Source organism: Protopterus annectens, chromosome 12.part0, assembly GCF_019279795.1.
Source record: "Protopterus annectens isolate FY-2018-M chromosome 12.part0, PAN1.0, whole genome shotgun sequence".
NCBI classification, from domain to species: Eukaryota; Metazoa; Chordata; order Ceratodontiformes; family Protopteridae; genus Protopterus; species Protopterus annectens.
Genome location: NC_056746.1, coordinates 1,161,111,487 through 1,161,126,500, shown reverse-complemented (window position 1 = coordinate 1,161,126,500; position 15,014 = coordinate 1,161,111,487). Strand labels below are relative to the sequence as shown.

General features: G+C 44.2%; 1 protein-coding gene across 3 annotated transcripts in view; it reads left to right on the top strand.

Annotated features, from left to right (window-relative positions):
* Nucleotides 1–15,014, top strand: part of CHD6 (chromodomain helicase DNA binding protein 6) — a 2,211,516-nt gene that overhangs the window by 510,667 nt on the left and 1,685,835 nt on the right. For all 3 annotated transcript variants that reach the window (XM_044090190.1, XM_044090189.1, XM_044090188.1), the window contains one exon: nt 12,401–12,535. In XM_044090190.1, the coding sequence (XP_043946125.1) occupies nt 12,401–12,535 (135 nt within the window). The remainder of the gene's footprint in view (nt 1–12,400; nt 12,536–15,014) is intronic.

Here is a 15,014-nt window from a genome sequence, read left to right as displayed (position 1 = left end):
TTGGGGTCAGTAGTTCAGAGTAACGGTGAGTGTGGAAGAGAGGTGAAGAAGAGAGTACAGGCAGGATGGAGTGGGTGGAGAAGAGTGTCAGGAGTGATTTGTGACAGACGAGTACCAGTAAGAGTGAAGGGGAAGGTCTACAAGAGGGTAGTGAGACCAGCTATGTTATATGGGTTGGAGACAGTGGCATTGACAAAAAGGCTGGAGTTTGAGCTGGATGTGGCAGAGTTAAAGATGTTAAGATTTGCACTGGGTGTGACGAGGGTGGACAGAATTAGGAATAAGTATATTAGATGGTCAGCCCAGGTTGGAAGGTTTGGAGGCAAAGCCAGAGAGGCAAAATTACATTGGTTTGGACATGTGCTGAGGAAGGTTGCTGAGTATATTGGGGAAAAAGATGTTAAGGATGAAGCTAGCAGGTAACAGGAAAAGAGGAAGGCCTAAGATGAGGTTTATGGATGTGGTGAGAGAGGACATGCAGGTGGTTGGTGTGAGAGAGCAAGATTCAGAGGACAGGAAGAAATGGAAACAGGTGATCCGCTGTGGCGACCCCTAACAGGAGCAGCCAAAAGAAGATGATAACACTACCTAACACATCTGTCTCAATGCTAGCTGCTAGCTGCTGACAACTTTCTTTGTGTGTGTGTATCTCTGAAACTTAGAGCAGATCTTTTTGGCATAAAATAATCGTGTGCACCCTCCCTGTGGGGGGGTGAACATTCGTATTCCATCTACACAAAGGTGGAATCCGTGGCATTCTTATTTAAATAAAACCTATTGCTATTTTCTCACCTAATTCCAAACTTCTTGTAAGCCGTGTAAATTCTCAACTCATGAGACACATCTTTAACAACAGCCTCCTACTTCCTACTCAACATGTTTTCCAGCCTTACCAATGCACTGAAACAGCCCTGTTATCGTTCTTTGACACTGTATGTGAACATAGAATTAGCAACTTTGTAAAATCCTTTGTCTTTCTGGATCTCTTTAAAAGATATTTAGTGCAGTATTCCATCCAATGCTTTTCCTTCAAGTTATCCAGTTAGATCTCAACTCTTGTGCTGTATTATGATTTATTAGTCACCTTTCTAACCGGATCCAGTGTATCAAATGGCAAGACACATTTCACATACTATCAGGTCAGGTAGACATCCCATAGGACTCCATTCAGAGCCTGTACCTCTTCAACATGTTTATCAAAAATCTACAGCTTGATTTGAAGCATGCCTGTATTGTACAGTGTGCAGATGGTTCCACTGTAATCTGTTCTGCTATGCTTCCAGCTTGGATCAGTTGCAAGCAATCACCCACAAATCATTCGGTGCAATAGAATCCAGGCTTAAAGATGCAAAACTGCTAGTAAACTATAGTAAAACCAAACACTCGACAGAGAACACCATCCACCTCCAGTGGAACAAAATAAGAAGTAGTCTTACACACCAAACTTCTTACTGTCATTATAGAAGACAGCCTGAAGTTTGACCAACATGCACAAGCAGTTCTTCAAAAAGTACACAAAGCTGGGTGCACTCTGCAAATCTCTGCCTTCCCTCAGAGATGAGACCTGTCTATATGTTGTTGCTACCAACACATTTTTGTGTAGATCCTATCTTTACTACCCTTCAGATGTTCTTCGTGTTTCACTGTTGCAGTCATCGCATTTGGGTTATCTGCCTGCAAGTTAGCCCTCAGTCGGCCTGAATACCAGAGTCTTGGGATTTCTGCGTCTGATCCTGCTGCTTCTTCCATGATGTCAGGACGTCATTGGTATAAAACATGCAGCTGACGCCATTACATCAGCTTTTTGTTCCGTGCAGTGTCCGAAGCAGAAGCAGTTCACAAGTGCAGGTCGGCCACCTCCTGAAATTTTCGTTTTTCGAGTTTCAGACCTGAAGTCTACTAAAAGATAAGTACCCCGTTGGGGATCCTTTTTTCTTGCTCTAACCGATATTAGAAAAAGTTAATTGTCTTGCCTGTGGAAAGCAAATACCTCACAGAGATTTTCATTCTTACTGCATCACCTGTTTAGGCACAGACCACGATGTTCTTCACTGTCGGTTTTGTGCCTTGTTCAACGCCCCAACTATTTGTCTTCGGGCTATTTTTGTCACTAAATTATTTCGCTCTTGATGTTCTTCATGTTTCACTGTTGCAGTCATTATATTTGGTAATCTGGTGGCAGGTTGCCATCAGTCGCCTGAATTCCAAAGTCTTGGTTCCTACGTCGGTTGCTGTCTCTTCTTCCATGACGTCAGGTCGTCAGGGGTATAAAACAGGCAGCCAACGCCATTTTCTTTAGTCTTTCTTGCCCCGCGGTGCCCGAAGCAGAAGCAGTTCGCAAGTGCCGGTCGGCCGACTCCTGAAAGTTTCGAATTCGAGTTTCAGAACCGAAGTCTTCACTAAAGCTAAGTACCCCGTTGGGAAACTTTTTCTTGCTCCATACCGATGTCAGTAAAAGTTAATAATTGCATTACTTGTGGGAAGCAAATACCTCATAAGGATTTCCATTTGGACTGTATTTCTTGCCTAGGCCCTGATCATAACGTGCCTCGCTGTAGATTTTGTGCTAGATTTAACTAACGCACTATTAAGCGTCGGTATATCTTTGCCTCAAAATATTTTGGAAACAGATTTAACTATCCTGAAATAACGTCGGATAGCAATCCGACTACCGGAGTCCACAAAAAACGCAATAGAAAGGACAGAGACAGACCGTCGAGGTCCAAAACAGACGACGAAGCTTCTCCTAAGCCATTTACCGGTTCGCCGGTACTCAGTGAGGCGCTTTCGCAGCCCCTGATACCCGCTACTTTCAAGTCGCAGGCCTCTACCGAGACCCATGTGGAGTCCGGCACGCCGCAAGATTCTCAAAGTATTATACCCGCAGATGTCTCTCCCTCGGATGGGTCCGGAGCCGCTGAGCAGGCACCGGCTTCTGAGGGTGTCTTCAGGCCTCACCATTTCTATATAAAACTGACGCCAGCTTCAAAATCAAAGACAAAAGCAACTTCTAAAGCTAAAAAACTGATGCATGCGCCACATGCTCAGGCCTCTATGCCCAAAAAGCAGATGATCTAAATGGCTGAAGACCTAATTACCTTGATCAGGGGTTCCCAACCCCCTCCTGTTAAGAGGCCTAGGCATGACACTGATTATGAATCTTCAGATCAGGTTTCTATTTCTTCTGATTCCTCTTCTGATCAGGAACTTTCTATACCACCCTATGAGGATTCTGATGCAGAGGAATCTAACCCATCTGCATCTCCTCCTGAAGATTATTCCTTTGGAGAAACCTTGCATACCTTGAGGGAGCACTTTCACTGGGAGAGTCACGATTTCTCAGAATCAAAAAAGAGGCTCAGGGATTTCCTTCTTCTCCCTCAGCATAGGCCTTTAGCCATACCTCCTGTTTTAGACATTGTGGATGATGTGTTTTCGGAGTCAAGCTTGACTCCAGACTCCTTACCTCTGGCTCCTAGCAAGCCAGACAGATATTACAGGGCTTCTGACTCGCACAAACTTTTATTTAGAAACCCTGCTGCTGACCCTGAAACTATTTCACAGGGTCCAAAAGGTGTTAAAGCCTCAACCGGAAAAAATCCTACCCCCTCTGACAGAGATTCCAGGGCACTGGATAGATGGGAAAAGAAGGTTTACACATCTGCAACCTTGGCAATTAGGGCCTTAACTGCCAGTTTCATATGCTCAAGTATCAACAACATGTTATGGGATTACTGTAACAGAAAATGATGTTGATTTCTGAATGTGCAGAAAGTAAAGAATTGCATGAATTATTGCATGCAGCAGAACAAGTTGGAAAGCATACTTTGCAATGTGGTTTTGATTACTTAGAGGCCTCCTGCAGGGCCGCAGTTACTGGATCTGTCATGAGGAGGCATGCCTGGCTAAAAGAGGAAACTTTGCCTGATCATGTTAAAGCTAAATTGCTGGATGCACCTTTACAGCATGATACTCTGGTATTAAGGCAGAAGAGGTTTTAAATAAAGTGGAAGACAAAGCTAAGTCTGTGCAAACTGTAAAAGACTTCTTACAAGTGCAGCCACCAAGATTCAGTAGACACTGGCCTACAAAAAATTGGTCATTTCCTGTGTCTGACAGAGCTCCACGGGGCAAATCCAGGTGCCCTAAAGGTTGTAGATACCAGTCACAGGATTCTTACAGGTCAAAGCAATGGGGTGCCTCTACCTCTAAATCTGGAGGAAATAAAGTGCAACCCTACAGTAAAAAGTCTGTATGACTTCCCTCTACCATCACCAAGCACTTACCTTTTGGCAGCACCCTTAGGGGGAAAATTAGCACTTTATGCTCAAAATTGGCAGTTAATAACCCAGGAAAAGTGGGTGTCAAACATAGTATCTCAGGGATACAGATTTCACTTCCACACACTGCCAATTCCAAGTGGTTGGCCAGACCTGCCAAAAAATCAATGGGCAGAGGCACAGAAACAAGTTACATCCCTCATGGATGTGGGGCTATTCAGTCAGTGCCAGAACAGGAAAAAGGACAAGGGTTTTACTCAGGACTGGTTTGGTACCCAGAAAAGACAAGGCCTGGCGCCCAGTACTGGATTTATCAATTTTGAACACATTCCTGGACATTCCAAAATTCAAAATGCTAACTTTGCAGCAGCTTCTGCCCATGCTGGGCAAGAACGCTTGGCTAGTGACTTTAGACTTAAAAGAGGCATACCTGCATATCCCAATAAAGGGAATCGTGCAGAAGATACCTCAGTTTCAAGGCTGGCTTTATGCATTACCTTTTCTCTGTGCTGCCCTTTGGCTTATCTACTGCGCCCAGTGTCTTTACAAAGTGCCTGGCACCAGTAATTGCATTTTGCAAAGAGGTATACAAATCTACCCTTACTTGGACGACTGTCTTATTCAAGCAGAGAGCAAGGACATTCTTCATCAGCATCTGGCGTTTGTGAAAAGGCTTCTAGCATGCCGAGGGTACACAATAAACGAAAAGAAATCACAACTGGTACCCTCACAAAAGATAACATTCCTGGGTGCAAGCTTGAATACAACTGCCCAGATGGCTTTCCTCACACCAGACAAACAAAGGCAACTATTTACTTCAAACAGATGGCAACAAAAACCCAGTTATCTGCAAGACAAATTCTGCAGGCTTTGGGGTTCATGGCATCCTGCATTCTACTGATTCCATATGCAAGACTGCATATGAGGAAACTTCAGTGGTACCTAAAAAGTTTATGGAGTCAACATTGTCACAGTCTGGAAACAATGATTCCTCTCATTCCCTGCCTACAACAGGAGTTTCTTTGGTGGGCAGAGGCATGTCACCAAAACATGGGACAGTCCTTCACTCTACCCCCTGCCAGTCAAACCTTAACTACAGATGCATCATATGCATGGGGGGGCCCACATGGCAGGAAGATGCATTCAGGCCATATGGACCCCAAAACAAATGCATCTGCATATCAACCAAAAAGAGATGTTGGCAGTTCAAAATGCCCTGACAGCCTTCAAGGACTTACTTCATCCAGGACAACTACTGATAAAGACGGACAACACCACGGTTATGTGGTGCATAAACAAGCAGGGGAGCACACACTCATACCCCCTTTGCAGACTAGCCATGGCATTGTGGGACACAGCCTTGACTTACCAAGTACATCTTCAAGCTCATTTCCTGCCAGGAAAGCAAAATACTTTGGCAGACGACTTAAGCAGAAACCTTATGGACCCTCATGAGTGGAAAATGGATCCACAAGTCTTCAGCATGATAACAAGGAAGTGGGGGAACCCGGACATAGACCTTTTTGCCTCTCCTCGGAATTATCAACTGGACAAATTCTGCACAAGGACTTATCACAGACAAGCATGGAAAGTGGATGCCCTATCCTCCATTTACGCCTTTCCTCCTCTGCCTCTTCTTCCCAAGGTCCTACTAAAGGTCCGACAAGAAAAACCAAAAATGTTACTAATTGCCCCGGACTGGCCCTGCTAACACTGGTATCCAATCCTAAGGAATATGTCTTAGTTCCCAGCTTGGAACTTGCCTCAAATACCTCACTTACTCTCTCAGCAAAACAGTCAGATCCTGCACAATCAGCTCCAAACACTGAATCTGGCAGCATGACTGATCATGTAGTTATTCAAACAACACCTCTCAGTAAATCTGTGATGGATGTCATTTTGGAAGCCAGGAGGCATAGTACTAGAAAATCCTATGCTGATAAGTGGAAGAGATTCTGTGCTTGGAACCAAGCACAAGGAACTGACACAGCAGAGCCAAATATTCCTCAGATTTTACAATACTTGACTGAGGTACTTGACAAAGGCTTATCTTTTTCATCAATAAAAATCCATGCATCTGCCATCTTGGCTCATTACAACACATAGCCACCGATCTTTTCTCACCCTTTGCTAAAACAGTATCTTAGAGGGGCCAAAAATTTAAGGCCTCCCAGAAGATCACCATTTCCTACATGGGACCTCAATTTTGTGTTGGAAAGCTGACTCTGCCTCCATTTGAACCAGCTGCTACTGCAGATATAAAGTTTTTATCATGGAAAACAGCTTTGCACCTGGCAATTACTTCAGCAAGAAGGGTTTCAGAGCTACAGGCCCTCATGGCTGTAGAGCCTTTTATCATATTTTACCCAGACAGGGTGTCCCTCAGGACCAATCCTTCCTTTATGCCTAAGGTGGTTTCCAGTGTGGCTCTTAACCAAACTATTCATCTGCCAACTTTTTATCCAAATCCGCAGAACAAGGTGGAGCGGATTCTGCATTCCTTGGACGTACACAGACAACTAAGATTTTACTTGAGCAGGACTAAAGCTCTAAGAAAAACTGAACAGCTACTTGTGGCATTTGCTGCAGGATCAGGGGGAAAGGCTATTTCAAAGCCACTGAATTTGTTTCTGGTACTTATATCATGGTAAACAGGTGCCCAAGGGCATTAGGTCTCATTCCACCAGAGCTGCAGCTACATCAGCAGCTTTTCTCAGCGGCGTACCAACCAAAGACATTTAGAAGCTGCTACTCTGAGTTCTGCTCATACTTTTACAAAGCATTATCATTTGCTTCTCTTCTCTAAGTCCTTGGCGGGCTTTGCCACTGCAGTTCTGCAGGGACTTATAGCAGCCCCTAATGCCGTTTAGCTCCAGCCTCCCATCCATAGCTTTGGGATTCTACCCAAATGTAATGACTGCAACAGTGAAACACAGAGAATATAGTACAGTTATGTACACTTACCATAAATGTAGATGTTCGAGTGTATTCACTGTTGCAGTCCAGTTTACCCGCCCGCCATGTGGAGGCTCTCTTTCCTTCACTATATTCTACAGCCTTTGTGGTGTATTTGCTTTTAGATGAAGGTAAAGTTTATGTTGCATGTATATATAGTTTATATATATTTTTGCTCCCCATTTGGGAGGCACCTGACATCTGGGGCAAGAAAAAATAAGAAAATGGCGTCGCCTGCTGCCTGTTTTATACCCCTGATGACCTGACATCATGGAAGAAGAGACAGCAACCGATGCAGGACCCAAGACATTGGAATTCAGGCCGACTGAGGGCAACCTGCCAGCAGATTACCCAAATGTAATGACTGCAACAGTGAATACACTCTAACATCTACATTTATGGTAAGTGTACACAACTGTACTTTCTCCATATTCCGAAATGGCTTTGATAAGCCCTCCGACTACCGATCCTCCGAAAAAACGTAAGGATGAAGACCGAGACAGACCTCATAGGCTGGTACTCAGTGAGGTGCCTTTGCAGCCCCTGATACCTGCATCTACAGATTTGCAGGCCTCTTCTGAGACCCTTTTGGAGTCCGGTATGCAGCGATTTGCTTCTTTGACTATGGAACCTGTGGATGTCTCTACCTTGGATGGGTCTGGAGCTGCTGTGCAGGCACCGGCTTCTGAGGGTGTATTCCAACCTTCTGATGTTCTCATTAAACCGACGTCTTCGTTTTTGACTAAAACTACCAAATTTCTCAGGCCGAGAGTTCGCACTACTCCTAGAAAACAGACGACCAAAGTGCATGCTCAAGCTCCCATGCCACGGGAACAAATGCTTAAAATGGCTGAAGACCTTATAACTTTAATTAGGGAAGCCAGCCTTCCCCCTCTATAAGACCAAAGGATTGATTTTCCTTCTGATCCTACAGACCGTGAGTCCGATTACTCTGATCCCGCTGATTACCAGGACATTCCCTTATCTTCCTATGAGGATTCAGATGCAGAGGATTCCATCCCCTCTGCCTCCCCTCAAGAGGACTTTTCTTTTGGTGAAACCTCGCATACCTTAAGAGAGCATTTCCGCTGGGAATGCCAGGACTACCCATAGTCCAAAAAGAGAGAGAGAGAATTTTTAGACTTGCCTCAGCACAGGCCTTTGGCTATACTCCCTGTTCTGGAAATTGTAGATGATGTCTTCTTGAAATCCAGCCTTACCCCTGATACTTTGCCTCCAGCGGCCAGGAATCCTGACAGGTACTACAGAGTACCTGACTCCCACAAGTTTCTCTTTAAGAATCCTACTGCTGATCCACAGACCATTTCCCAGGGACCTAAAAGCGTTAAGGCTACAACAGCCAAAAGCCCTACCCCTTCGGACACGGACTCTAGGGCTTTAGACAGATGGAGTAAGAAGAAGTATGGGTCTATGTTATATATCCGGTTTCAAAACTTTGAATCCCATATGTTCGACAACATATGATCGAAGTTTGAAACTTCGAATATATAATAAAACATGAAAAAAAAAATAAAACTTACCTTAATGCTTTGAGCAGGGGGGCAAGCCCCCCTGCACCCCCCACACCCCCCTCTACTTAAATATACCAACTCCGAGATCGCACTTCAGTGCAGAAAAGGGGAATTATCCCATTTTGCACAGTATGGCGCTATTACATTTAACCTTCGAACTTTTCAAAGTTCGATCATATGGTGTTGACCATATGACATGTGAACTTTGAAAATGTTGTTTATGTAATAGTAACCTAGATATACACCTCTGCTACTCCTGCCATCAGGGCTTCAAATTGCCAGTTTCATATGTTAAAGCATCAGCAACATATTATGGAGTTAATTAAACAGAAAATGATGTTGATTCCTGATTGTGCCAGAACATAAAGGTTTACAAGAGTTAATGCATTCTGCTAACCAAGTTGGAAAACATACTTTGCAATGTGGTTTTGATGCCTTAGAAACATCTTACAGGGCTGCTGTTAGAAGGCATGCTTGGCTTAAAGAACATATCTTACCAGACTATGTCAAAGCAAAATTACTAGATGCACCATTAAGTCAAGAGCGCCTGTTTGACACTAAAGCAGAAGTTCTCAAAAAGATGGAGGAAAAAGCTAAATCTATGCAAACTGTTAAGTATTTCCTACAGGTACAGCCACCTAGATTCAGTAGGCATTGGCCTTTTAAAGTCTGGTCATTTCCAGTCCCTCCCAGACCTTCTCATTCCTAACCCAGGGCAGCAGTCCACCACGATTACAGTCTCAGAGTATGCACAGATCTAAGCAATGGAATGCTCTCACCTCTAAAACAGGGGGTAATAAGCCACCATCCTATGGTAAAATCTCACAATGACTTGTCCTTACCTCTTCTTGTGCCTTGCCCAAGTACTTGCACCCTTAGGAGGAAAACTTGCCCTGCATGCAAAAAACTTGGAGTACATCACCCAGGACAGATGGGTCTTTAACACTGTATCCCAGGGATACAGATTCTACTTCCACTCACTGCCAACCCCAAGCGGATGGCCAGTCCTCCCCCCAAACCAGTGGGCAGAGGCCCAAAAGCAAGTACTTTCTCTTCTCAGTATCAAGGCTATTCAACCTGTCCCAGCAGAGCATAGGGGACAAGGTTTTTACTCCAAACTGTTTCTGGTAACCAGGAAAGAAAACTCTTGGCGCCCTATCCTGGATCTGTGTATTCTCAACAACTTCCTGGTGGTTCCAAGGTTCAAGATGCTTACTCTCCAATAGCTGCTTCCTGTGCTAGCCAAGGACTCCTGGCTAGCCACCCTAGACTTAAAAGAAGCTTATCTGCACATCCCCATAAGGGAATCTTGCAGGAAATACCTACTTTACTTAAGACAGAGGTGGTAAGTTTCACAGGTCCCACGCTAAAGGATAACACTGCCCAAGATGCAGAAACCTTTACAAATGCACTCTATGAGCACCTACAAGGATGCATGGATCGTGCCATCTCTAGGAAAAGCAAGACTCACTCCTCTAAGAGAAGGAAACCAGTTTGGTGGATCCCTGCAATAAACAGGCTATACAATAGAAGGAGGAAACTAGTTCAGGAAAAAAAGCAAATCCCAAGAAGGAAAGCCATCCCTGATCAGTATCAGTAAGAAACTAAGGTCCCTCATGAAATCATCCAAGGCTAACTTCGAAAGAAAAATAGCCGAGGATTCAAAAGATAACCACAAAGCCTTCTTTATCTATGTTAAGAATCTAAGTGGCAACTCGCAAATATGCACTGAACTAGTGCAAAATAGAACAAAATATACTGAACCTACTGATATTGCCAACATCCTGGCAGATAGAGTCAGTGCAAACTTCACCACCCTCTCACCTCCAAAAGGGACCACAACAATACCGGAAAAGTGTAGTGTCCCAAAAATCACAGATGCACAGGTGAAAACAGCCCTTTCAAAAGCCAAAAACACAGCGGCAATGGGACCAGATGGTGTCCCAGGCTGCGTCTTGCACAAACTACAGAATGAACTAACCCCCCCACCTAAACACGCTGTTCACCCTCAGCCTCTCCACAGGCTATGTGTCCATAGAGTGGTGCACAGCAACGATTATTCCTCTCCACAAAGGAGGGGCCGCAACTGACCTTTGTAACTATTGCCCCATAAGCCTGACTAGCCTGGTCTGCAAGGCTATGGAGCGCATCATCATGGAACTCATTAACAAAGACATTGGGAACCTCCAAACACTTGACCCAACCGAGTTCGGCTTCGTTAAGGGCAGATCATGCCTCCTAAACCTGGTTGACTTCTTCGAGACAGTCACCAAGGCCATAGACGAGGGAAAGGTGGTTCACATAGCCTGCATTGACCTCTCCAAGGCTTTCGACGCCATTCCCCACTCTGGTATTACAGAAAAACTGACCAGCCTGAACATAACCCCCTACGTCACGAGATGGGTTGCCATCTGGCTTACAGACAGAACTCGCACGGTAAGAATAGCGGGCTCCAGGTCCGACTCAAAACCAGTCACAAGTGGTGTCCCACAAGGCTCGGTCCTGGGACCCCCTACATTTTGACATATACTTCTCAGAAGTACAGGCAAACACAGGAGGACTATGGCTAACCAAGTTCGCCGATGACTGCAAACTGGGAGCCATAATTGACTCTCCGGCTGACACGGACATCCTCCAGAAGGGCCTTACTGAGACGGACACCTGGTGTCAAAGTCATGGCCTCAAGCTAAATGCCAAAAAATGCATAGTCATTCCATTTGGGAAAAACAAAACACCCACAAATTACCACATAGGTGGCAGCCCCCTTAATACAGAAGCGGTAATAAGAGACCAGGGGACCCAGATAGATAGTAATCTCTCCTTTGACAATCATATTGCCAAAGTAGTTAGGAAATCCTATGTGGCCCATCTAATTACTAAAGGGTTCACATCTAGAAATAAAGAGGTTATAGTGCCCCTCTACTCTTCACTCATTAGACCCATCATAGAGTACAATGTCCCATTTGGGATGTACCTTACAAGACACTTCCAACAGCTGGAAAGACCACAAAAGTACCTCACCAAGAGGATCACTGGCCTCAAACATATGTCCCATGCAGCCCGACTGAAAAAACTCGGCTGTACTCAGTGGCATGTCGCTTACTCAGAGATGATCTCTGCCTGACTTACAAAGCCATGTCCAACTCAGAATTGATGGACATGCTCCACCTAAAGAAATCCAAGTTACTGCGAGCCACGTGCTCTAGTGAGCTAAACCTCGCCACAACAATAAATAGAACATGCTGGAGGGAAAGATTCCTGTCACAGAGACTACCCATGCTTTGGAACAAAATTCCAAATTACATCGGGCAGAGCCCCTCACTAACACTCTTCAAGACAAACCTTGACGAGTGGATGGGTAACAGAAAGTACACCCCTGGGATCACTTCATTGGCTCTGCTTGACAGAGGATCAGTTAATTAATCAATAGGGCGGCGAAAGAAAAGCAAATAAATGATAAATAATTATTTGTTGTACTTGAGCTACACATGCCAACTTGTAGCAAGGAAAATTGTATGCTATACCTGCTAGACTGACAGTTAAGATGCATGCGTAATCATTGTAATTTTTCAACTTTTATCTCTTTGTGGTTCTTTAATTTTTTTGTTATTATTTTTAACCCTTTCTTCACAGGAAGTAATTCATTACCTTGTAAAATGGTGTTCATTGCCTTATGAAGAAAGCACATGGGAGCTGGAGGAGGACGTTGACCCTGTGAAAATAAAGGAGTATAAGGAAATTCAGATCATACCCAACATAAAAAGGATGGTAAGTTCTTTTTTTTTTTTTTTTTTAGTATTCCTTTAATTTAATCTGGTTTCCATTATTCTCATATGTACACACACTCGTGCACTTTTGAACAAAAGATGGTGTTGGTAGTTTCCTTTTTATTGTAACTTCAATAACCAGGTAATTGCACTGGTCCAAAGATCCTTCTCAGGCATGACCCAGGCCAAGATGACAAGAAAATAACATCCTCTCAAAGTTTAATGAAATAGAATTTGCTAACATGAGTATATTTTTTGCACAATAAGTACAAGAGCCACTGTGGCCACCACTGCCCTCCTTAGAGGGGCCAACACACAGACCATCTTGGAAGAACCTGGTCATCTATCCACATCTCCAAGTATTTTTGTAATTGCATTTTATTAGTAAGTTCAGTCAATGAAATGGAAACTTGCAACACTTGAATATCAATACCTGCATGATGATTGACATGACAGCAGCTATTTTGTCGTATTTAAATCCTATGCAAAATGGTTCAATGCATTCAGGTATCTTTTCTTCTATCAGGAGTTAAAATTCAGGTTGAACGAGTGTGTGAAATGGTCACAGTTTTACATATTTACGTAGTTTACTGAACACTGAGATTATTAATAGGGTAGGGCTAATTGACCGTGATTTTCCTTTCTCTGTCTACAGACTGATTTTTTGGTACTGATGACGGTTTCCTGACAGGAGTTCTCTTTCACTGTCTCTGGAAACCCAGTGTCATTCTCAAGGATGGGAACTGTGGTTTGTTGGACTGAAAGCTTTGCCATACATCTTTGGTCACCATGCTTTCCTTTGGGTTTGAAGTGTTGCCATCCTCCACGATGATTGTATTCTTCTACTGCAACATGTGAATAGAGTAGGGAATGTCCTGGAGTTTCACTGATGCAGATGTTTTAAAGATGACCAGGTGTAGTACTTTCCACCTGGGAACCACAGAGGATTTTGTCTGATACATCTATACCAGACTGTGTTCACCTTGTTGAAAAGAATGAAGACTGGAGTCTGTAGACTCAGGATAAACTTATTAAACCTGCAGATGCAGTCTTATAAATGGTTATTGAATGCCGTACAAAATGTTATAACTCTGTCATCATTCAGTTGTGAACATTCAATTATTTTTCTTGGTGGATACCCAGAAATTTTCGTAGGGTGCTACATGAAAATGGCAGGGGATTTAGTACTTTTAACGTCATTGAGCTTTCATTTTCAGTAGAAAAAAATTGTAAAACATCAGGTAATTTTAAAACCATTTATTTACATATTGTAATTGTGTGTAAAGTTTTACACAGTCCTTTCGATGGCCTTCTGTTCCCATGTTGCAGTATTTATACTGTAGGATTTCCAGCCCTCAGGTGACCCGATGTCAGCTTTTTATACAAAAGCTTAAGCCTGGCTGCCGTAGGTGCATGGGGCATCACACATAGGGCCATAAACCTTGGAGTATAAATGTGACGTCGGCACTCACAGACCTCAGAACTTTTCAGCCGCAGACAACGATTACTTCGACCGCTTCGCTCCTACGTCCGAAGACATCTAAAGATAAGTAACCTGTTGGGTTTTTTTGCCTTTTCATTCTTAAGCTTTAGTTTGGTTGCTGTAGTTTTTCTCTAGCCGATGTCGGAGAAAAAGAGTAAATGTAGTTGCGGGCTCCAGATTCCACACAAAGACTCCCATGACCGCTGTGTCTTTTACTTGGGTAAGGAGCATGACCACAAGGCCTGCTCTATTTGCCAATCATTCTTACCCAAGACCTTACGCAGCCATCTGTCCGTGTTAAATCTTTTTCTAGAAAACCAGAAGCTTAAACGTCTCACGCTTAGGATGGATCCTGAGTTGGCCGTCCAAGCCGAACAGCTGTGGAAGAAGGCCAAAGTTTGCAGGCCTTCTCCAGATGCAGCTTCGCCTTCGGATGTCCCGCCGACCTCCGTTCTAGGGGCCGAGGGACACCTGATTACTCCGGTTCCGACAGCTACTCTAGAGGAGGCCGTGTGAGTACCCACGGACAGCACGTCAGCGGAGTTTGACTCAGTTGTCAGTCATTACCGACATTGAGGGTGAACCATCGCTGGACTGGCCAACCGAGACCTCTTACCCCAGCGCATGCCTCTGTTTTCTTACGCACCCAGATGCACACTCCTTCTAAAAGGAAGCAGAAAACTAAATACCTGAGCCCGATGCCTCTGGCAACCCTAGACTGGGGGTCCTTCACTTCTTCCTTGATGCAGGCCTTCATGGCTCTTAGGCCTACAGGCCCTACTCCCACCAGCATCCGTGTACTAAGTCCTAGGCCAGCTTCTGTCTCCTCCCTGCCTTTAGCATCTGCTCAGCCTACAGTTACCCAGGAAGATCCAGAATACTCTTATTCCTCCTCTGAGGAATCTGTCTCCTATGTTTCACAAATTGCCTCTCCCATTGACTATTACTTACCTGAAGTGGACTCTGTTGAAGGGTCTCCCCACCTGAGGACTTATCA